Source organism: Aethalodelphis obliquidens, unplaced genomic scaffold (genome assembly GCF_003676395.1).
Source record: "Aethalodelphis obliquidens isolate GAN/ISIS:26980383/991018 unplaced genomic scaffold, ASM367639v1 scaffold2, whole genome shotgun sequence".
Taxonomy (NCBI): Eukaryota; Metazoa; Chordata; class Mammalia; order Artiodactyla; family Delphinidae; genus Aethalodelphis; species Aethalodelphis obliquidens.
This window is the reverse complement of record NW_020837946.1, coordinates 50215738-50238333: the sequence shown is the minus strand read 5'-3', so window position 1 is coordinate 50238333 and position 22596 is coordinate 50215738. Positions and strand designations below refer to the sequence as shown.

The window sequence follows — 22596 nt, the reverse complement described above, 5'->3', positions numbered from 1 at the left end:
TTATATCTTCTTTTTGGATTGATCCCTTGATCATTATGTAGTGTCCTTCCTTGTCTCATGTAACATTTTTTATATTTTAAGTCTGTTTAATCTGATACGAGTATTGCTACACCAGCTTTCTTTTGATTTCCATTTGCATGGAATATCTTTTTCCATCCCCTCACTTTCAGTCTGTATGTGTCCCTAGGGAAGTGGGTCTCTTATAGACAGCATATATACGGGTCTTGTTTTTGTATCCGTTCAGCGAGCCTGTGTCTTTTGGTTGGAGCATTTAATCCATTCACCTTTAAGGTAATTATTGATATGTATGTTCCTATTACCATTTTCTTAATCGTTGTGGGTTTGATTTTGTAGGCCTTTTTCTTCTCTTGTGTTTCCCACTTAGAGAAGTACCTTTAGCATATGTTGTAGAGCTGGTTTGGTGGTGCTGAATTCTCTTAGCTTTTGCTTGTCTGTAAAGCTCTTGGTTTCTCTGTCGAATCTGAATGAGATCCTTGCCGGGTAGAGTAACCTTGGTTGTAGGTTCTTCCCTTTCATCACTTTAAATATATCTTGGCACTTCCTTCTGGCTTGTAGAGTTTCTGCTGAGAAATCAGCTGTTAACCTTATGGGAGTTCCCTTGTATGTTATTTGTCATATTTCTCTTGTTGCTTTTAATCATTTTTCTTTGTCTTCAATTTTTGTCAGTTTGATTAGTATGTGTCTCAGCGTGTTTCTCCCTGGGACTCTCTGCACTTCCTGGACTTGGGTGGCTATTTCCTTTCCCATGTTAGGAAGTTTTCAACTATAATCTCTTCAGATATTTTCTCGGGTCCTTTCTCTCTCTCCTCCTTCTGGGACCCCTATAATGCAAATGTTGGTGCATTTAATGTTGTCCCAGAGGTATCTTAGGTTGTCTTCATTTCTTTTCATTCTTTTTTCTTTATTCTGTTCCATGGCAGTGATTTCCACCATTCTTGTCTTCCAGGTCACTTATCCATTCTTCTGCCTCAGTTATTCTCCTATTGATTCCTTCTAGTGTATTATTAATTTCAGATATTGTATTGTTTACTTCTGTTTAATTCTTCTAGGTCTTTGTTAAACATTTCTTGCATCTTCTTGATCTTTGCCTCCGTTCTTTTTCCAAGGTCCTGAATCATCTTCACTATCATTATTCTGAATTCTTTTTCTGGAAGGTTGCCCGTCTCCACTTCATGTGGTTGTTTTTCTAGGGTTTTATTTTGTTCTTTCATCTGGTACATAGTCCACTGCCTTTTCATATTGTCTTTCTTTCTATGAATGTGGGTTTTGTTCCACATGCTGCAGGATTGTAGTTCTTCTTGCTTCTCTGTATGTTACCCTTGTATCCTGCTACCTTGCTGAATTTATTAGTTCTAGTAGTTTTTGTGTGGTGTCTTTAGGGTTATTTATATATAGTATCATATCATCTGCATATGATGACAATTTTACCTCTTTCAATTTGGATGTGTTTTCTTTCTTTCTCTTGTCTGATGGCTAGGACTTCCAATACTATGTTGAATAGAAGAGGTGAGAGTGGGCATCCTTGTCTTGTTCCAGATTTTAGTAAGGCTTTCATCTTTTCACGGTTGAGTATTGTATTGGCTGTAGATGTGTCATAAATAACTTTTCTATCTTGAGATATGTTCCCTCTGTACCTATTTTGGTAAGAGTTTTTATCATGAATGGATGCTGAATTTTGTCAAGTGCTGTTTCTTCATCTGTTTAGATGATCATGTGGTTTTTGCCTTTCTTTTGTTTATGTGGTGTATCACATTAATTGAGTTGTGTATGTTGAACCATCCTTGTGAATTTAGGATGGATCCGACTTGGTTGTGGTGTATGATCTTTTTTATGTGTTGTAAGATTAGTTTGCTAATGTTTTGTTGAGGTTTTTTGCATCTATATTTATCAAAGATATTGGCCTGTAATTTTCTTTTTTGGTTGTGTCTTTGTCTGATTTTGGTAACAGGGTGATGGTGGCTTCATAGAATGTTCTTGGGAGTGTTCCCTCCTCTTCAGTTTTTTGGAAGAGTTTGAGAAGGGTTGGTATAAATTCTTCTTTGTATGTTTGGTAGAATTCACCTGTGATGCTCTGTGGTCCTGGACTTTGTTTGTAGGGAGTTTTTTAATTACAAATTCTCTTTCACTTCTAATGATTGGTCTTTTCAAATTATCTATTCCTTCTTGATTCAGTTTTGGTGGGCTGTATGTTTCTAGAAACCTGTCCATTTCTTCTAGGTTGTCCAATTTGTTGGCATATAATTGTTCATGGTATTTTGTATTTCTGTGGTATCAGTTGAGATTTCTCCTTTTTCATTTCTTATTTTGTTTATTTGTGTTCTCTTTCTTTTCTTCTTGGTATGCCTGGCCAGGGGTTTGTCTATTTTCTTTATCCTTTCAAAGAACCAGCTCTTTGTTTTATTGATTATTTTAATTTTTTTAATCTCTATTTTATTTATTTCCTCTTAGATCTTTATTATTTCCTTCCTTCTGCTGACTTTAGGTTTTGTTGTCCTTTTTCTAATTCTTTTTAGTGGTAGGTTAGTTTGTTTATTTGAGATTTTTCTTGTTTTTTGAGGAAGACCTGTATCACTATGAACTTCACTCTAAGAACTGCTTTTACTGCATCCCAGAGATTTTGTATCATTTTGTTTGCATTGTCATTTGTCGCAAGGTATTTTTTAATTTCCTCTTTGATTTCATCGTTGACCCATTGGTTTTTTAGTAGCATGTTATTTAGTCTCCATGTAATCGTTTTTTCCTCATTTCTTTTTTTGTGGTTAATTTCTACTTTCACGGCATTGTGGTTAGAAAAGATGCTTGAGATAATTTCTATGCTCTTAAATTTGTTGAGGCTTGTTTTGTGCCCTAGTATGTGGTCAATCCTAGAGAATGCTCCATGTGTACTTGGAAAGAATGTGTATTCTGATTTTTTTGGGATGTAATGTCCTGAAAATACCAATTAAGTCTAGCTCTTCTGTTATATTATGTAGGGTCTCTGTTGCCTTATTGATTGTCTGGAAGATCTGTGCATTGATGTGAGTGTGGTGTTAAAGTCTCCTACTACTGTTGTATTCCTACCAATTTCTATCTTTATCTCTGTTAATATTTGTTTTATGTATTTGGGTGCTACTGTATTAGGTGTATGTATGTTGATGAGTGTGAAGTCCTCTTGTATTGATCCTTTTATCATTACGTAGTGTCCTTCTTTATGATCTTTGTTTTAAAATCTATCTTGTTTGATATGAGCGTTGCAACTCTTACTTTCTTATCATTTCCTTTTGTATGAAATATCTTTTTCTGTCCCCTCACTTTCAATCTATGTTTGTCCTTTGCCCTAAAATGGGTGTCTAGTAGGCAGCATATTTTAGGCTCTTGTTTTTTTAGCCAGTCTTCCACTCTGTGTCTCTTGATTGGAGCATTTCGTCTATTAACATTTAAGTTAATTATAGATAGATATGTATTTATTGCCATTTTAAACCTTGTTTTCCCATTGATTTTATATTTCTTCTTTGTCTCTTTGTTTTCCCTTTTGTTGTTTTTTTTTCACACACGCACACTGTATTTTATTTTTACAAGAGATAAATAAACTGACACCAAGCATTGTAAATGGATGACCCTTTTGTGGTTTTATGATTTTCTTTTGTATTATACTTGTGTTCTCTTCTTTTTGGTTTTTGTGAATCTATTGTATGTTTTTGATTTGTGGTTACCCTGCTTTTCTAGCATGTTAACCCTTCCTATTTCTGCTTGCCTTAGACTGGTAGTCTTATAGGCTCAAATATATTCTAGGAAAAAAATATATACACATTTTCTTACTCCCCACATCTTATGATTTTTGATGTCCCCGTTTACACCTTCATGTTCATCCTTTTGCTGTTCATTGTGGTTATCATCATGTTCACAGAAGTTTTTGATTTCTTTTTTTTAATTTGTGTACTGGCTTATTTAAGTGACTTACTTTGAGGTTGTGATTTTCTCTTTCCTATATTGTCCTGCTTTTCTCTCTGATGTTGTTTTTTGGCCACGTCATGTGGCATGCAGGATCTTCGTTCTTGGACCAGGAATCAAACCCATGCCCCTGCTGTGGAAGTGCAGAGTCTTAACCTCTGGACCACCAGGGAAGTCCCCTGAGAAATTCTTTATCTCTCCTTCTATTCTAATGATAATCTTACAGAGTAGATTATCCTATGTTGTAGATTTTTCCCTTTCAGGACTTTGAATATATCTTGCCAGTCCCTTCTGGCCTGCAGTGTTTCTGTAGACAAATCAACTGATAGTCTTATGGTGGTTCCCTTGTAATTAACTCTTTTGTTTTTCTGTTGCTGCCTTTAGAACCCTCTCTTTAACTTTTGCTATTTTTATTATCATATGTCTTGGTGTAGGTCTGTTTGGGACCCTCTGTGCTTCCTGTACCTGGATATCTGTTTACTTCTTTAGGTTTGGGAAGTTTTCAGCCATAATTTCTTCTAATACACTTTCCGTCCCTTTTTCTCTTTATTCCACTTCTGGAATCCCTATTATGCATAGGTTGGCACGCTTTATATCAGAGGTCCCCAACCACTGTGGCCTGTTAGGAACCAGGCCGCACAGCAGGAAGTGAGTGGCAGACAAGTGAGCGAAGCTTCATCTGCCACTCCCCATCGCTCCCGCTCACTCATTACCACCTGAACCATCACTGGCATTACCACCTGAACCATCCCCCACCCCCACCCCCACCCCCATCGGTGGAAAAATTGTCTTCCTCACCGGTCCCTGGTGCCAGAAACGTTGGGGACCACTGCTTTATATTATCCTGTGGGTCTCTTATATTGCTTTCATTTTTTTTTCATTTGGCTTTCTGTCTGCTGTCCTGATTGGGTGATTTCCATTACTCTGTTTTCCACATCACTTATCTGTTTTTCTGCACTATCCATTCTGTTTTTCATTGCTTTAACTCAGCTTTCATGTCGGCAAATGAGTTTTCTAATTTTTCTTGGTTCCTCTTTATAGTTTCTAGTTCCTTTTTACACTATTCTGCATTTCTGTTGATAGCCTTTCTTAATTTCTTTAGTATTTTCATTACCTCCGTTTTGAACTCAGTGTCTATTAGACTGAAGAGGTTTATTTCATTATTTGTTCTTTCAGGGGAATGCTCTTGGTCTTTTAACTGAAAGTGGTTCCTCTGCTTCTTCATTTTAGTTATATTTCTCTTACTCCCTGAGTTTAGGAGAAACAATTATCTTGTGGCTGTTTACATGTGGGGGCGTCCCTGTGTAGTTTGTGTGGGTTTAATTTATTTGTTATAGGGGCTGTTTTTAGTATGGATGCCTGTCACCTCTTTCCTCAGCATGTGCTTGTTGTTATCCCCTTGATAGGGGGTGTGCAGATGCAGTGGCTGGTGCCCAGTCCTGGGGTTCTTGACAACAGTGGCAGCTCAGGCGACCCCCTGGAGCATGCGATGGGAGCAGGGGTGGCTTGCAACCACTCCTGAGGTCTGGGAGGGAGGCGGCGGCAGCCTGCAACCGCTCCTGGCATCTGGGCAGGCAGTGGTGGCAGCTTGTGACGTCCCCTCGTTCCCTTGCAGGCACTGCCCTACCCTCTGCAAGTGTGTGCACAGGGAAGAAGGCTACAACCCGCACCCCGCCCCTCCCCTCACGCACCCCCCCAAATAATGGCAGCTGGCCTCTAAGGCGGCCCAGGCTTCCTCTGTGCACACCACCAGCCATGGTCGCACTGGATTCCAGCACCCCCCAGGGCTGTCTTCACACAGTCAACCCCAGTCCTCTCCCCAGTTCTGATTTCTGAAGCCTGAGTTCCAGTACCCAGCCCCTGCCCGCACTGGCAGACACATGCCTCTGGCTGGAGAGTGCAGGGTGGTGGCACTGACCGTTTGTGCAGTTCTTCCTTCACTCTGGCTGCCACAAGCTAGCTGCTGCACTCTTCTCCGAGTCTCTGAAGCTCCCCTTCTGTCCTGGCCAATCTCCCTGCCAGGGGGGCTGGCACCTTTCCTCTTTCACAGCTCCCTCCCAGGGACACAGGTCCTGTCTTGATTCCTTTCTTTTTTTTCTTTTTTCCTACCTGGTTACATGGAGATTTTCTTGCCCTTTCAGCAGTTTGAGGTGTTCTGGCAGTGTTCAGTAGATATTCTGTGAGAATTGTTCCACATGTTGATGTATTTTTGATGTATTTGTGGGAGAAGGTAAGCATCACGTCCTACTACTCTGCCATCTTGATTACTCTCTCCTTTAAATCATTTTGAATTTATTTTTGTATAGGGTGGGAGGGGAGTATTCTAAATTCATTGATTTACATGTAGCTGTCCACCTTTCTCAACACCATTTGTTGAAGAGACTGTCTTTTCTCTATATTGTTGTTTCCTTTGTCATAGATTATTTGGGTTTATTTCTGGGCTCTCTGTTCATCTATATGTCTTTGTACTAATACCATGCTTTTTGATTACTGTAGCTTTGTAGTATATTCTGAAGTTGAGAAGGGTTATGCCTCCAGCTTTGTTCTTTTTCCTTAGAATTGTTTTAGCAATTCTGGGCCTTTTGTGTTTTCATATAAATTTTAGGATTATTTGTTTTAATTCTGTGAAAAATGTCATGGTATTTTGATAGGGATTACATTAAATTTGTAGATTGCTTTGGGTAGTATATCCATTTTAACAATATTCTTCCCATCTAAGAATATAGGATATCTTTCCATTTTTTTGAATCATTTTCATTTCCTTTACCAGTGATTTATAGTTTTCAGCACGTAGGTATTTCACCTCCTTGGTTACGTTTATTCCTAGGTATTTAAATTTTTTGATGAGATTTTAAATGGGATTTTTTTTTTTTACTTATTTCATTTTTAGTGTATAGAAACATGACAGATTTCTCTGTATTAATCTTGTATGCTGCTATCTTGCCAAATTCCTTGATTAGTTCTTATACTTTTTTGGGTGAAGACTAGGGTTTTGTATATAGAGCATTGTATGTCATCTGCAAAGGGTGGCAGTTTTACCTTTTCCCTTCCAATTTGGATACCTTTTATTTATTTTCCTATCTGATTGCTGTGGCTAGGACGTATAATACTCTGTTGAATAGAAGCTCTGGGAGTGGGCATCCTTGGCTTATTCCTGAATTTAGAAGGAAGGCTTTTACTTTTCACCACTGAGTATTATGTTTGTTGTGGCTTTGTTGTAAATGGCCTTTATTATGTCATACTATGTTCCCTCTACACCCACTTTGGTGAGAGTTTTTATCATGAATGGATGTTGAATTTTGTGAAATGCTTTTTCTGCATCTGTTGAGATGATCATGTGATCATGTGGTTTTTGTCTTTCCTTTTGTTAATGCGGTGTATCACACTGATGGATTTGCATATGTGGAACCATCCTTGTGATCCTGGAATGAATCCAACTTGATCATGGTGTATGATCCTTTACAGGTATTGTTGGATTCAGCTTGCTAATATTCTGTTGAGGATTTTTGCACCTATATTCATCATAGATACTGGCCTGTAACTTTTTTTGTGTGTGTAGTGTCTTTGTCTAGTTTTGTAATTAGGGTAAAAGTGGCCTCATAGAATGAATTTGGAAGTGTTGCCGCTTCTTCAGTTTTTTGGAATAGTTTGGGAAGGATTAGTTTAAGTTCTTTATGTTTGGTAGAATTCTTCAGTGAAGCCATCTGGTCCTGGACTTTTGTTTGCAGAAAGTTTTTCTTTTAATTATGATTACAGATTCTGTTTCACTTCTAGTGATTAGCCTGTTCAAACTGTGTTTCTTCTTGACTTAGTCTTGCCAGGCTGTGTGTTTCTAAAAATTTGCCCATTTCTTCTAGGTTGTCCAGTTTGTTGGCATGTAACTGTTCATTGTATTTCTCTTCTGATTTTTTGTATTTCTGTGATATCAGTTATTTCTCCTCTTTCATTTCTTAATTTCTTTATTGGGGTCCTCTCTTTTCTTCTTGATGAGCCTGGCTTGTCGATTTTATTTATCTTTTCAAAAAATCAACTCTTGGTTTTATTGATCTTTTTTGTTGCTATTTTTTTCCCTGATCTATTTTATTTCTCTCTGATCTTTATTATTTCCTTGCTTCTGCTGACTTTGCACTTTGTTTTTCTTTTACTAATCCTTTTAGGTGGTTGGTGAGATTGTTCATTTGAAATTTTTCTTGTTTCTTGAGTTAGGCCTGTATCACTGTGGATTTCCCCCTAAGAATTGCTTTTGCTGCACGCCAGAGATTTTGTAATGTGTTCTCATTTTCCTTAATCTCAAGGTATTTTATAATTTCTTCTTTGATTCCATCTTTGACCCATTTGTTTCTTAGTACCATGTTGTTCAGCCTCCACATGTTTGTTCTTTCTCTGTTTTTCTTTCCATAGTTAATTTCTGATTTCATATCATTGTGGTCAGAAAAGATGCTTGAAATAACTTCTATCCTCTTAAATTTGTTGAGGCTTGTTTTATGACCTAGCATGTGGTCTGTCCTATAGAACATTCCATGTGCACTTGAAAAGAATGTGTATTCTGGGGTTTTCAGGGGATGTAGTATTCTGTAGAAATCTATTAAGTCCAACTGGTCTGTTGTATCATTTAAAACCACTGTTTCCTTCTTGATTTTCTGTCTGGATGATCTGTCCTTTGATGTCAGTGGAGTGTTAAATCTACTATTACTGTATTTTTGTCAGTTTTTCCCTTTATGTCTTTTAGTATTTGCTTTATATATTTATGTACTGCTGTATTAGGTGCATATGTGTTAATGAGTATAATATCCTCTTGTGTTGATTCCTTTATCATTATATAATGCCCTTCTTTGTCTTTTTTTATGGCCTTTGTCTTAAAGTCTACTTTGTTTGATATGAATATTGCTACCCCCACTTTCTTGTCATTCCCATTTGCCTGAAATACCATTTTCCTTCTCCTCACTTTCAGTCTGTGTGTGTCTTTTATCCTGAAGTAAGTGTCTTGTAGACAGTATATTTCAGGTTCTTGTTTTTCTTTCCAATCAGCCAGTCTTTTGATCAAAGCATTTAGTCTGTTGACATTTAAAGTAGTTGATAGGTTTGTATTTATTACCATTGTAATCCTTGTTTTCCAGTTGTTTTGTAGTTAGTTTATTTTTTTGTTTTTTCTTTTGGTCTGATGATTTTCTTTTGTTGTATGCGTGACTTCCTTTCTTTTTGGTCTTTGTGAATCTATTTTATGTTTTTGATTTGTGGTTACCATGGAATTCAGGTGTGTTGACCCATAACTATCTATTTGATGTAAACTGATAGTCATTCAATTCAAACACATTCTAAAAGATGTACATTTTTTATTCCCCTCCCTGGTACTTTGCAATTTTGATATCCTATCTTACATGTTTATACTTATACTTTTATTTTTATTATAGAGTCACTTTTACAATTTTTTTTGACTGTTTAGTCTACATACTAGTTTATTTAAGTGATCTTCAATTCTTACTATGTATTTGCCTTGCCTATTTTGATCTTCTCTTTCCTAGAGTGTCTTGCTCCTTTTCCATTTAGAGAAGACCCTTCAATATTTCTTTTAGGGTAGGTTTAGTATTACTGAATCTTTTTAGTTTTTGCTTGTCTGAGAAATTCTTTATCTCTCCTTCTATTCTAAATGATAATCTTGCTGTATAGAGTATCCTAGGTTGCAGGTTTTTTCCTTTCATAACTTTTAGTATATTATGCCACTCCCTTCTGGCCTGCAAATCAGCTGATAGCCTTATGGGGGTTCCCTTGTAATTAACTCTGTGTTTTTCTTTCACTGCCTTTAGGATGCTCTTTTTGTCTTTAAGTTTTGCCATCTTAATTATATATCTTGTGGGTCTGTTCAGGTTCATCTTGTTTAGGACCCTTTGTGCTTCCTGTATCTGGATATCTGTTTCCTTCTTTAGGTTTGGCAAATTTTCAGCCATAGTTTCTTCAAATAAGTTTTTGATCCCCTTCTCTCTTCTCCTTCTCAAACCCCTATTATGCATAGGTTGGCACATTTTATATTATTTTATAGATTTTGTAAGTTCCTTTCATTTTTTTTTTTCACTTGTCTTTGTCTGCTCTTCTGATTGGGTGATTTCTATTATTCTGTCTTCCAGCTTATTCATTCTTCTGTGTCATTTAGTTAGCTGTACATTGCTTCTAGATTTCTTTTTATCTTAGAAATTGAATTATTTATCTATTTTTGATTTGTTCATCTTTGTAGTTTCTAGTTCCTTGTTACAGTGATATGAATTTATATTGATCTTTCTTAATTCATTTAGCGTTTTTATAACTGCCTTTTTGAACTTGGTGTCTGGTAGACTGGTGAGCTCTGTTTCATTATTTGTTTCAGGGGATTTTTCTTGCTCTTTTAATTGGGAGTATTTCCTCTGCCTTTTCATTTTACTTAACTGTCTCTGTCTCTGAATTTAGGAGAAACGATTATCTATTATGGTCTTAAAGGGGTGTTTTTATGTGGTAGCATCCCTGTGTAGACTCTGTGTGTATGATGGACACCAGCCATGTCTTTCTTCGGGGTATGCTGGTCGTTATCACCTAGATAGGGGGTTTGGTTGGTTTTGAGGGATCTAAAGACTGTGCAGGGTGTGAGGTGGGACTTCCTCTTTGCTGCATAGCTGTTGCCGCCCTGTCAGGGACAGGGCCTGCTCCTCAGCTGTTGGAGTAAATGCCCTGTGGGTCGGGCTCAATCAGGCTCCATTCCCCTTGAGTGGTGCCCTGCCCCCAAAGGAGGTGATTGCTGAAGCAAGTGAGGCCCATGTGCTCACAAAGGACCAGTACACCACCTCTGTAGGCATCTGAGGCTCCAGTCGGAACCAGCCCAAGGTCTCATCCCTTCTTCTGTTTATCCAGACCTAGTGCAAGGTTGTGGTGTGGAGTGGGTGAGGCTGGGACATTCACTAGGCTGGGGCTGTGGGTTGGGGTGTAGTGGCTGCAGGAATTGAGGTGGCTGTGCTACCACCAGAGCACTGGGCTGACCCCGTGGCAGTCTTCTTCCAGACCTGTCTGCCCCAGCTCCAAGGCTAAGCTGCTGTGTGGAGTGGGTGGAGCCAGAGCATTGGCTCCACTGGGAGGCAAACTGCGGGGTGCTCCTGCGACACTACCTGAGCAAGTGCTGACAGTGGCCACTTCCACTCCACCCAGATCACATCCCAGGACCCCAGTCTGTCTCTGCATAGCTAGACCAAGTCTTCTCCCAGGGCTTGGTTGGCCCAAATCTAGCACCAGGCTGTGGTATGGAGTGAGCAGGGCCGGGATGTTCAACCAGCTCGGATTGGGGAGTGTGGCCAAGTGGCAGGTGCCAGTGCAAAGCTCTCTCCGCCCTGATTTTTGGTAAACCAGCACATGTGTACTCCTCATGAGTAGAGTCTAGGCTTCTCTAGCCCTTCATCTGTCCCAGCAGTTCTCCTGGCAGCCAAGGGTGCCTGTCTCCTCCTTGCAGGACCCCAGGACTGGAATGTCCAGTCTGTGGTTCAACCCACTTGCTCCCCACATTGAGGGTCTGCCGATGGGGACCTTCTCTTCCTTTCAGATCCACCTCAGATGGGGGTCCCAACCCTATGCCCTTTCCATCCTACCTGGTTATATGGAAATCTTTCTTGCAGCCTTGGTTGTGTAGGAGTTCTGCCATTTTCCAGTTAGTTTTCCATGAGAATTGTTCCACATGTAGATGTATTTTGGGTATGTTGTCAGGGGAGATGAGCTCCATGTCTTCCTACTCCATCATCTTGATCTGTCCTCTACAGTTATTAATTTCTTAAAGTATCATATGGTTTATATTCAATGGGCAAATTTTTCAGCTTAATTATACTTATGGTAAATTATACCATCAGATAGCTATAAATGTTTTTGACACTTCAAAAAAATAATTAGTTGTTGACAGATACAACCCTCACAAAATAATAATTTTTTGCAGTTACTGACTTTCCCTCATATGTATTCATTTCAAAAATGTACATGTTTGCCTCATAAAAGTATATATTTGGGGGACTTCCCTGGTGGTCCAGTGGTTAAGACTCCACACTCCCAATGCAGGGGACACAGGTTCAATCCCTGGTTAGGGAACTAAGTAAGATGCCACATGTCATGTGCTGCGGCCTTAAAATATATATATATATATATATATATATATATATTTGAAGATGATAACTTTCCGTTTCTAGGACCCTTTCCCCTAGTAAATTAAGTTGGAAGTTCAGTACCCTACACAAACGTAAACTGTATTCAAGCAATAAGATTGGTTAAAAATTGGTCCTAGTGTTAGAAAGTATCCTAATTAATGAATGCATTTTCATATGTTTAATCCCAATATGGATCTTTTCCCCATACTTCACCTCTCAGCCTTTATGCTGCTGTGTTGGAAAGGTATTGCCTTGCAGATAAAATCAGCCACTCACCTCATGGGGTAAGGCCCATCTTAGGAATGTACTGCCTTGCAGCAAAAATCACCCTTAAACTTAGTCTGTCATTGAGGGGTTTTCCCTCATTTTGGCTTAATGCACATGTTTCTCTCCATTCCACACATAAGGAAAACTTTTAAAGCTTTGTGACATTATTTTACTTTTACCATAGGTAGATTGATTTTACCTATCCCCATGAGCTCTGTGATGCTGCATCTCCCTTTCTTCTAAATCTGTCTCATTGTGTCGTAGCATTCATATTTATAGGACTTACATAAAAATGGTGAAGAAGCTATTCTAAGATTGTATTTTAAGGATTCTGCACATACTGTTATTTATCAAATAGGCATTACATTTTATTACCCCAAATCATGAGATCCCTTGGATAAAGGGGACTGTTGATAGGAGGAGACATTTGAGAATAAGTTCCTAAAGAGGTACTTGCGAGGGAATTCCTTCTTTTTTTTTTAGCTGGAAATCCTGAGAAACTAAGGGGAGAGAATAAAAGACTAAGGAGAGGGAGGGGAGGGGTAGGGAGAGAAAAGGGGACGGGAGGGAGAAGAATGAGACATTGACCTCTATGTCTACCTAGTAAATAAAAGTCTCAGTATTTACCAGCACAGCCCAATTAATTGCCTAAGAATCAACATGATGGTTTGGGGGAACAGCTAATGAAAGTACAGACTTAAGCTGAAATTGCCTCATAAGTCTTTTTTCCCCCACCAGATTGTTTGACTTCACAGACACGTCTCAGGTTAAGTGGAATGTTGGTAAGCATCAATTACTTTGTAAAATTGTATCACCATGTTAAGAAACACATTTAAAAACTGATTCCAGATATTTTCTTTGGTGGTTTCTTAAACATTTATCTCACTTATTTGTAATCTTTCTTGTTTTCTGATAAATGTATTCATAGCTGTAAGTTTCTTTCTAATTAATTAGCTGTGTTCAATACATTTTAACATGTGGTGTTTTCGTTATCATTCACTTCTAAGTATTCCATTAGAGTTCCTCTTTAACCAGAAAGTTATATATTAGTGTTTTTGTCATTTCTAAACATTATTTTTTGTCGTTTTGTTATTTTATTTATTTAGTCTCATCATATTATGGTCAGGGAGTGCAGTCTGTGTGTTGTTGATACTTTAACACTATTGAAGCTGCCTTATGGGTTGGGAGTTTGCCACTTACGAAGATTGTTAATGTTCTGTGTATGCTTGAAAATGTTTCCTATGTAAGGTGTAATTTTTATATATATTAGATTAAATTTATTAATCATGTTATTCAAATCTGCATCATTTTTTGAGTGTTCTTTTTAAAAGTTTAATGAATAGTAGGAAAGTTGTGTTTTTGCTAAATATAAATCCTTTTAACTTTTTCTTCCACTTACAACAGGATTTTTTGTTTCTTTCCATTTTAGGATGGTCTTGTTAATGTAGGATGGATGGACTGTGCCACCCAGGACAACCTTTGTAAAAGTTTGGACATTACAACAAGTACTACTGCATATTTTCCTCCTGGAGCCACTTTAAATAACAAAGAGAAAAGTGGTATTTTGGTATGAATCACTTATTCAAATACATCATTTTGTAAACAATGAGCAAAACAAGGAACGAGTTTATATCACCTGATTATAGGACACTTAATTATTTAGAATATTTAATTTCTGGGATTCTGTTTAATATTTCAGTTTATAAAGTTAAGCTATAAGGATTATTTTTAAACTGGCATAAACCATTACAGTTTTAAAAACCCAAAGGTATGGAATACATTCTTAGGTTAAATGAATATTTATTGGTTTCCATTTATTTGTGTATTTTCTAATGTTAAAATATAGATCATTGGTAGGTTTAGATGGAATCTGGTATCTGTTTTTTTTAAAGCACCCTGTTTGATTCTGGTGTAGACTCAGTTTGGCAATCTACTGGTGTGGTTCACATTCCTAATTTTATAAATGAGGAAACTGAGGTTCAAGATAGTTGTCAAGGAGCTGAGACAAATACTGGCATATCGGATAGGTCCCTAGAGAACCCACAAAGAAAAACAGACTGATATAAGACAGACTACCTTTAGCTTTCTTTTCTGTATTTTAATTTTTGATATAAAACAGCAAGCTCAGATATGATCTTAGGAAACATAAATGAGTGATATTAGAAATGTGACAACACAGAGTGACGAATTAGCAGTCCCTGTCCCTCCTAAAAGCATTCAAGTTTTAAAAAATGTAAAACACTGTCAGCTAAATATGTCTGGCAGGTGAAATTCAGAGGCTGGACAGTACCCTTCTAGATGTAACTGCCAAATTTTACTCTAAAACAAACAGGTTTATAAGAGGTTCCACTGGATTTGTAACTTACATATTTATATAAGCTGTTATGGGAGTATTTTTAGTAAAATCTTCATGAATGACTAAAGTGAATGAGCTTATAGTACTGAGACATGAAAGTCTTCCGTTTTGGCCTTTTAAGCCCTTTGGTAACAAGTTATTTCATAGATTTTTTGGGAATATGCTATAGATTTTTTTTTAAGCTGAAAATTGAGTTTTCTGTACTTAGGTTATAGACGTTGTTTCTATTGATTATTCTCATGTCAAACACAATTAAACTGTGAATACAGTGGTAGTTCCTACAAGTTTTTAATGGAGTTTTAGATCTTTCAAGTAATATATGAATTTCAAATAGTTTATTATAATTAAAGATATACAATAAACTGTTTCATCAACCCCTGTATACATTTTCTTGATGTAACTATTGCTGCACTCTGTAATAGCAGCTGCTTCCATGAGAATTAGAAGAGCAAAGAGAGTTCTATGAGAAAAATATGCTGAGGATAAAACATGGACAGAAATAAAGAAGGTTTGTTAGAATCGAGATGTGTCTATTTCAGTTGTTTTGTTTTAAATAAGAGACCTAGATCCAAAATATATTTAATTTAAAATATATCTTTTATATGTATACATTTTACTCTGTAAAACTCCTAAGTGGTTTGGTTTTGGTGCATTATTTCTAAAAATCTCTATAATAAAGTCCATTCCAGTTTTCCAATAAGTTTTTCTTAATTCCTATTAATTATTGATTGGGGTATGAAGCATCTTAGATCACCAAATATTCTAGTGTTTTAACAAGAATTCGTAAAGCATTGGCATTCTGTAAAACATGTTAGCATTAAAATTAAACTGAACATACCATAGCTTTTTCCCAGTGAGCCAGAGGTCACTCCAGGTTATTTTGAGGATTATTGTAGAATATGCAGCATAGTTAATAGAAAATTCCAGGTAATGAAACACCTAATAATGAAATTTATTTTACATCACTGTTTTTTAAAGAAACAACCCAGTTTAATAATTGCCACAATATGATATACTGTTGTTTTCTTTTTTTTGGAAAAGGACAACATTTAGGATAATTAGCTTAAAAACTGTGTAACTTCTATGTTTTTCCTTAAAAGTTCTTTCTCTGAAAACTGAAAAACTAAGATACTAAAATAAGTGAACATTGATTAAAAAGATTACGATTCTCTTACTTCTAGTTTCTTAATTCATTGGATGCTAAAGAAATATATTTGGAAATAATGCATAACCTTCCAGATTTTGAACTACTTTCGGCAAACACACTAGAGGTAATATTTTTTTAATAATAAATAGTATTAAATGTTGGTAACATTTCAGAACTTAACATTTTAAAATCAGCATTTGTTTTATTCATTTTGGAGAAGAAGTAGCAGTTTCAAAGGACTTATATATATATATCAGTTGGTTCTAGGTTGAACTCTAATGCCAGGGTTGCTGGCATTGCAGCTTCAGTGTGGATCTGTAGTTTTGGAAACCTAACTAGTCCTGAAGGTAGGCTGCAGGAGGTGCATCAGAAAAGGCAATATTTTGATCACAAAGCAACTTTGGATCTGATCTGGAACTCTTTGTTCTCGCTTACAGAACTACCTGTATTGTTCACTGAGAATTAAGAAGCAACTTTAGAAATATTCAGTTTGTAGTAGAATCAATTATTTTTTCTACTTTTTGATCCCAGAGTGTTCTAAGTCTATATCCCTACCAAACTTTTTGTTAAACCTGAAGAAATCTGACTTCCCCACCTTTCAGCTTTTTGGCTCTGTGTTGTTGAAATCATACTTTTTCCTGGCACAGTCATCGTCTTTAAGATTTTATGATTTAGTGACTCTTTTCTTTGTGTAATATTATATAATTAATTTATATAGCATTATTACAAATAAACTACAAAATAAGAATATGACTGGGTCTGAATTTTAGACAGTATTTTGAAATAATGGGTAGGATAGTTAAAATTAAGTCAAAGAAATAGAAATTATTGATAGAACTCTTAAGATTTCCCATCTCTCATGTTTCTTTTCCTTTATCACTTTCTTCTTTAATCACTTTTAAGGATCGTTTGGCTCATCATCGGTGGCTCTTATTTTTTCATTTTGGAAAAAATGAAAATTCAAATGATCCTGAGTTGAAGAAGCTAAAAACTCTACTTAAAAATGAACATATTCAAGTAAGAAAAGTGTATTCTGCCTAGCCTTCTGCTTACGTGCTCTCTTCTTAATTTAGTACATAAAGTTATGTTTTAAATAACATAAAAATGTTTATTTGAAATTCTAGGTTAAGAAACCCCTAAATGCCTTTGTTCTTCTGTTGCGTTTTCTTTTTTGTATTAAAAGTTAAAATGATATCCGAAAAAGGTTAACCTTCATTTCTTTTGGGTAGTTGGTATGTGATAAATCTGTGTGATAGTTTTTCTGGAATGCATACTATAGAATAGGATATCTTTCCCTTTTTTAAATTCTTATTTCTTTATGTAAGTAATTTCATATTCATTATTTTAAATTAGCGTATATAAATAAGCACTAAAATGAATTAAAGTAGATGCCTAAAAATTATCCACATTTTCTCCACTGTTAATAAACCTACTAAGAATTTACTGTTATAACCTTTCAAGCTTTTTAAGTGTGGGCATATGTATGTGTGTGCACATATATGCATATAGTAATGGCCATTGTAATAGACATACATGTAAATTTATATGTATGCTTTTTAATCAAATTAGATTCACTAAATTCTCTTTCGTAAAATTTTCCATTTAGTGATATAAATTTTTCCACATACCAGTGTAATATATATGTGTATATGTGTGTGTGTATGTAAATGTATCAGTCATCGTCCTAAAGACCAAGCAGTATTTCACTGTATGGTTACACCATGATTGTTTGACAAATCCTCTTTTACTGGTGACTTTGTTTCCATTTTTATATCAAAAAGATATACTGCAAAAATGCAGTATGAGGAATTTTTTGAACCAAGGTGATATATTTTCTTCAAAGTTTTTTATCCTCATTACCAGAGTCTTCCAGGAAGTTTATATCAGTTTATATTCTTACTGACAGCATGTAAGTGACCATTTCTCTATACCAGTGCCAGCCCTGGTATTATCATTCTTTATAATTAGCACTGTCCTGATAGGCCAAAAGTGATTTGTTAATAATACTCATTTTCATTTATTTGCTTTCTACTTTATTTTCCATGTATGTCTCTGGCCCATTTTCTTTCTCCTGATAGGATGTTCATATTTTTATTTCTTAATAGATCCTTTGTTTTAAATGCTACAAATATTTGGTTTATCATTTGCCCACTGGATTTTTTTTCCATACCATATGAAAATGTGAACCTTTTTCTTTATTATTTCTGCTTGTAGGGTCTCTCTTAAGACATTCTCTCTTTCCCCCACCCCACAATTATATAAATATTCTCTACATTTTTAGAAGGGTGGTTTCTTAAACAACTTAATATTTTCATGGAAATTTCCTCTCAGGTTTTTGAAATCTCTAGGAGGCATTTTTTTTTATAACTAAATTTAGTTTCAGTATTAAATGTAAATTAATTAGTTCTGTCTCTTACTTTCATGGTCCATTAACTTCTGTTTAGAAGCTGCGTTGTTATAGCAATGTCATTTTTGGATTATCCTTATGAATATTTAACTGAATGGGTAAGATTTTATTTTCAACGGATTAAACCTTCTCTTTATACTTTAGGTTGGCAAGTTTGACTGTTCCTCTGCACCAGACATCTGTAGTAATCTCTATGTTTTTCAGCCATGTCTAGCAGTATTTAAAGGACAAGGAACTAAGGAATTTGAAATTCATCATGGTAAGAAGGGAAAAAGTGATAAAAATTTCTCAATTTTCAAATAGTAATTCTTAATTCTACTTTTTAACCTTGTTTTATATGGACATGATTATGAAAAATAACTTTGTTCTCACTTATTAGTAAATTTGTTTCTTGTGGGGAAAGATATTTTGAATTAAATATAGTTGTTTTATCTTCTTTACTGTTTAAAATAAATCCCTTTTTTCTCCCCAATATTTTGATCACTGTTTCAGTAAGAGCTCTGATGACTTGTCAGGCTAGTAAGGAATTTCAGGGTTTGTCTTGTTGACAAAAATAAGAAACACCTAGTTTCCATTTCAGTATGCCAAATGTAGCATCTCAATCATTAGGGGCAATTTCTAGACATTGTTTTGGATTTTTCAAACACTAGATGACCAGACATCTCCATTAACTGCTTTGTTATCTCTCTTGAATTTATATTTCTGCATTTCACCTTGTTTGGGACTTTAGCCCTGCATCATGAAAGTACAGTTCCAATTCCTAGGGTTTGGAATACATCATCGTCCCTGTCCTAAAAAAGGTCAAATGTAGCAAAAGAGAGACATAAACTACTGACTATAACACAGTTAGTAAATAACAGATATTGATAACTATGCCTGTTACATGACAAGCACTCTTTTAGGTGTTAGGAATGCAAAATTATAAGACATGGACTCTGCTCTCAAGAAGCTTAAAATATCATCTAGTGGTGGGTGAGAGGAGGGAGATTTGTAAGAAAATATGAAAAACATTGTAATAGTCATTATGTATAAATTATAAGATTAAATAAAGAGACTTTTGCGTAGTATAGGTCAGGAGGTGATCTTTGAATTAAAATGACATTTGAATACTCAATTTCCCAAAGCAAATAAGAGAAAAACAAGTGAGGCCCTGTAGACTGAAGGAATTCTGTGAGCAAAGACTTGACAAGATAAACTTAACAGTAACTACTGTTTATTCAGTACTTTTTATAAATGCGATGTTTTTCTAAAAGAATTTGCATATTGTGCATATCCATCTTTATCTTCACAACAACCCAGCAAGGGAGAAAACTGAGGCTCAGAAAGATAAAGTAACTTGCCCATGACAACCAGTAATTGGTCAAGGTAGATTCTGTATCCAAGTGTGTCTGACTCCAAAGCCTATGCTTATAGCCACGCTAAACTATGCCACCTCCTGAAAGTGCTGGAAATGACCCAGGTTTTAATAATGGAGTTCTGTTCCTCTGAAATATTTCTCAGATTCCCCCTCGCTGCCTTATTTCAGGTCCATCATCTCCTTCATCTTCTTTAATATTCTCCAATATAATTGTCTCATAGCATTTTCTCTTTACAATTAATTACTTGTTTTATCTGCAGATTTATTACCTTAGAATACCTAGAACATTCACATGTCACTTTTTTGCCTTGAATCTCCTGATCTCTTTTAGAATAAACTTCAGATTCCTTAGCATAGGAGCAATGACTTTGTCTTGCTCACCACTGTACTTCCAGCACCTAGGATGCTGGTGCGTAGTAGCTCAGTAAATAGTTGTCAAATTAATAGGGTACATTCACTCTCTGCCTCTGCCTGTTTTTCCAGCCTTATCTCCCACCTCTGCCCCTCCAAATAATCTTAGCTCCGCTACTTGTAGATCACTGAAAATGTTCTTTCACTCCTATGCCTTTACACAAGATTTTTTTCTTACTCCTGCATTGTAATCATTTCTTCCTGCCCCTCAAAATATTTAGCAAACTCCCAGTCACCCTTCAAAACTTTGCATAAAGCATTTTCTCCCTGTAATATACCATGAATACCCAAGTACTTCCTTTTGTATTTTGTCACTAACTTTATAGTGTAACTTGTATTATTTCTTTGTATTTAAATAGGTGTTGAGTATTGGATTTAAATAGGTGTTTATTGTGAACATTATGAACTAGTAGAGAAAACAGACAAGTAGATGGTCAACTTTTAAAATGTCTGAAGTGAGGAGTATTATCTATTTCTGAGTAATAAATTACGCCAAAACTTAGCAGCTTAAAACAACAAACATTTATTAACTCACACAGTTTTTGGTGTTCAGGATTCTGAGAACAGCTTAGCTGAGTGGTTCTGGCTCAGGTTTTCTCATGAGGTTGCAGTCAGGGTGGGTAAGGACTACAGCCATCTGAAGGTTAGACTGAGGCTGGCAGATTTGGTTCCAAGCTGACTCATGGCATAGTCAGGAGGCCTCAGTTCCTTACCAGGTGGGCCTCTCTGTATGGCTACTCACTTCTCTCAGAATGACTTACGAGAGAGAGAGACACACACACACACACACACACACACACACACACACACACACACACAAGCAATGATAATCTGATCTCAGATAATATAAACCGTCACATCCACCATATCCTATTGGTCACATCCACCAACCCTGGTACAGCAGTGGTATGAGTACCTGAGGTAGGGATCATTGGGGGCTATCTTGGAGACTGACTACCATAAGAGAGAAGTATGGGTTGCACTTAGGCAGAACATATAGATGGGATAATTTTCTGAGGTTAGAGAAAGCAAGCTCTTCATTGAGATCTAAAGTAGAAGTAATGGTTATACAAATAAAGAGGTGTTAAACACATTCCAACCCCAGGAACCAGCGAATGTATTCATGGACTCTGAAATAAAAGGGTACCTCATTCATTCTTAGAAAGCAAGAATTTCAGGATAACTGGAATGTTGAGTGTGGAAAGGAATGAGACTTGAGGCTTGAGAGGGCACCAGGGGTCCAAATTATGTGTTTCCTCTGTCAGGTAAAGTAATTTGGACTCTATCCTGGAGGCAAAGCAGAGGGATTCATGGATTTAAGCAGAGATATGATTCAACTAGTTCTACATTTTAGAAAGGCGACTGGCTGCCTAGAATGGATAGAAACAAAAATTGGATGAAAGGAGAGCAGGTAGAAGTCTGATGCAGTCATTTATGTAAGAGGAGATGGCTACCTTATCTAAATAGTGGTAATGTGGATGAAAAGAAGTGGACAGAGTTTTTAAATACCAAGAATACAAATCAGTATAACTTGATGATTGTGGGGGGTTTGGGGGGGTGTTTTGGTTTTGTGGGGGGGGGGGGTTTGGCTGCATTGGGTCTTTGTTGCTATGTGCAGTCTTTAGTTGCAGTGAGCGGGGACTACTCTTCATTGCAGTGCATGGGCTTCTCATTACAGTGGCTTCTCTTGTTGTGGAGCACCGGATCTAGGGCGTGCAGGCTTCAGTAGTTGTGGCTCACGGGCTCTAGAGCACAGGCTCAGTAGTTGTGGCACACGGGCTTAGTTGCTCCACAGCATGTGGGATCTTCCTGGACCAGGGATTGAACCTGTGTCCCCTGCATTGGGAGGCGGATTCTCAACCGCTGTGCCACCAGGGAAGCCCCAATGATTGTGTTTAGATTTTAGATGTAGGGGAATAAGAAAAGGAAACCCAAGCTTCTGACTTGGTGAATTGGCAGCTGAGTGACTGATTGCACCATTCCGTGAGGAAGAGAACCCTGGGGGAGGAGGTGCCATGGAGTAGACACCCCCAGTTCACAGTTGAATATAGGCCTGGTCCTTAGGAGAAGAGTTTGGGCTAAAGCTGTAGGTACAAATGATCATCATATCAATGGTAATTGAAGCCTTGGGTGAGTATGAGCTTGTCAAAAGTGCATAGAGAGACAAAATCAGGGCCCTATGGGTCACTTTTAAGGAACTGTCAAAGATAGAATTCATGAAGCAATTCAAGCAGCAGCAGCTAAAGAGTGAGAAAAAAGCAGGAGAATGTGGTGTCATTTTTCACTCTATTTAAATATTTATGAAAATCTCTCTCTTCTACTGGCCTGTGAACTCCTTAAGGAGAAGGTCTGTATCTTTTTTAATTTTGCATGCACTATGGCATTTAAAACAGGACCTGACACATAATAGGTGCTTGACTTAATATTGACTATCGAGTGAATAAATCAGAGGGCACATGGGAAAATGGACTATGTGCTGGTCCTAAGAAAGCTATTATTTGCCAAGCCAAGGAGTATATATATATATATATTTTTTTTTTTTTTTTTTTTTTTTTT

General features: G+C 36.7%; 1 protein-coding gene across 3 annotated transcripts in view; it reads left to right on the top strand.

The window, feature by feature from the left end:
* The window catches only part of DNAJC10 (DnaJ heat shock protein family (Hsp40) member C10), a 60617-nt gene that overhangs the window by 20423 nt on the left and 17598 nt on the right, over positions 1-22596 (top strand). For 2 of the 3 annotated variants that reach the window (XM_027126552.1, XM_027126532.1), the window contains exons 10-14: positions 13101-13144; positions 13792-13929; positions 15900-15989; positions 16769-16882; positions 18417-18531. In XM_027126552.1, the coding sequence (XP_026982353.1) occupies positions 13101-13144; positions 13792-13929; positions 15900-15989; positions 16769-16882; positions 18417-18531 (501 nt within the window). The remainder of the gene's footprint in view (positions 1-13100; positions 13145-13791; positions 13930-15899; positions 15990-16768; positions 16883-18416; positions 18532-22596) is intronic. The other variant, XM_027126543.1, reaches the window with a different exon arrangement.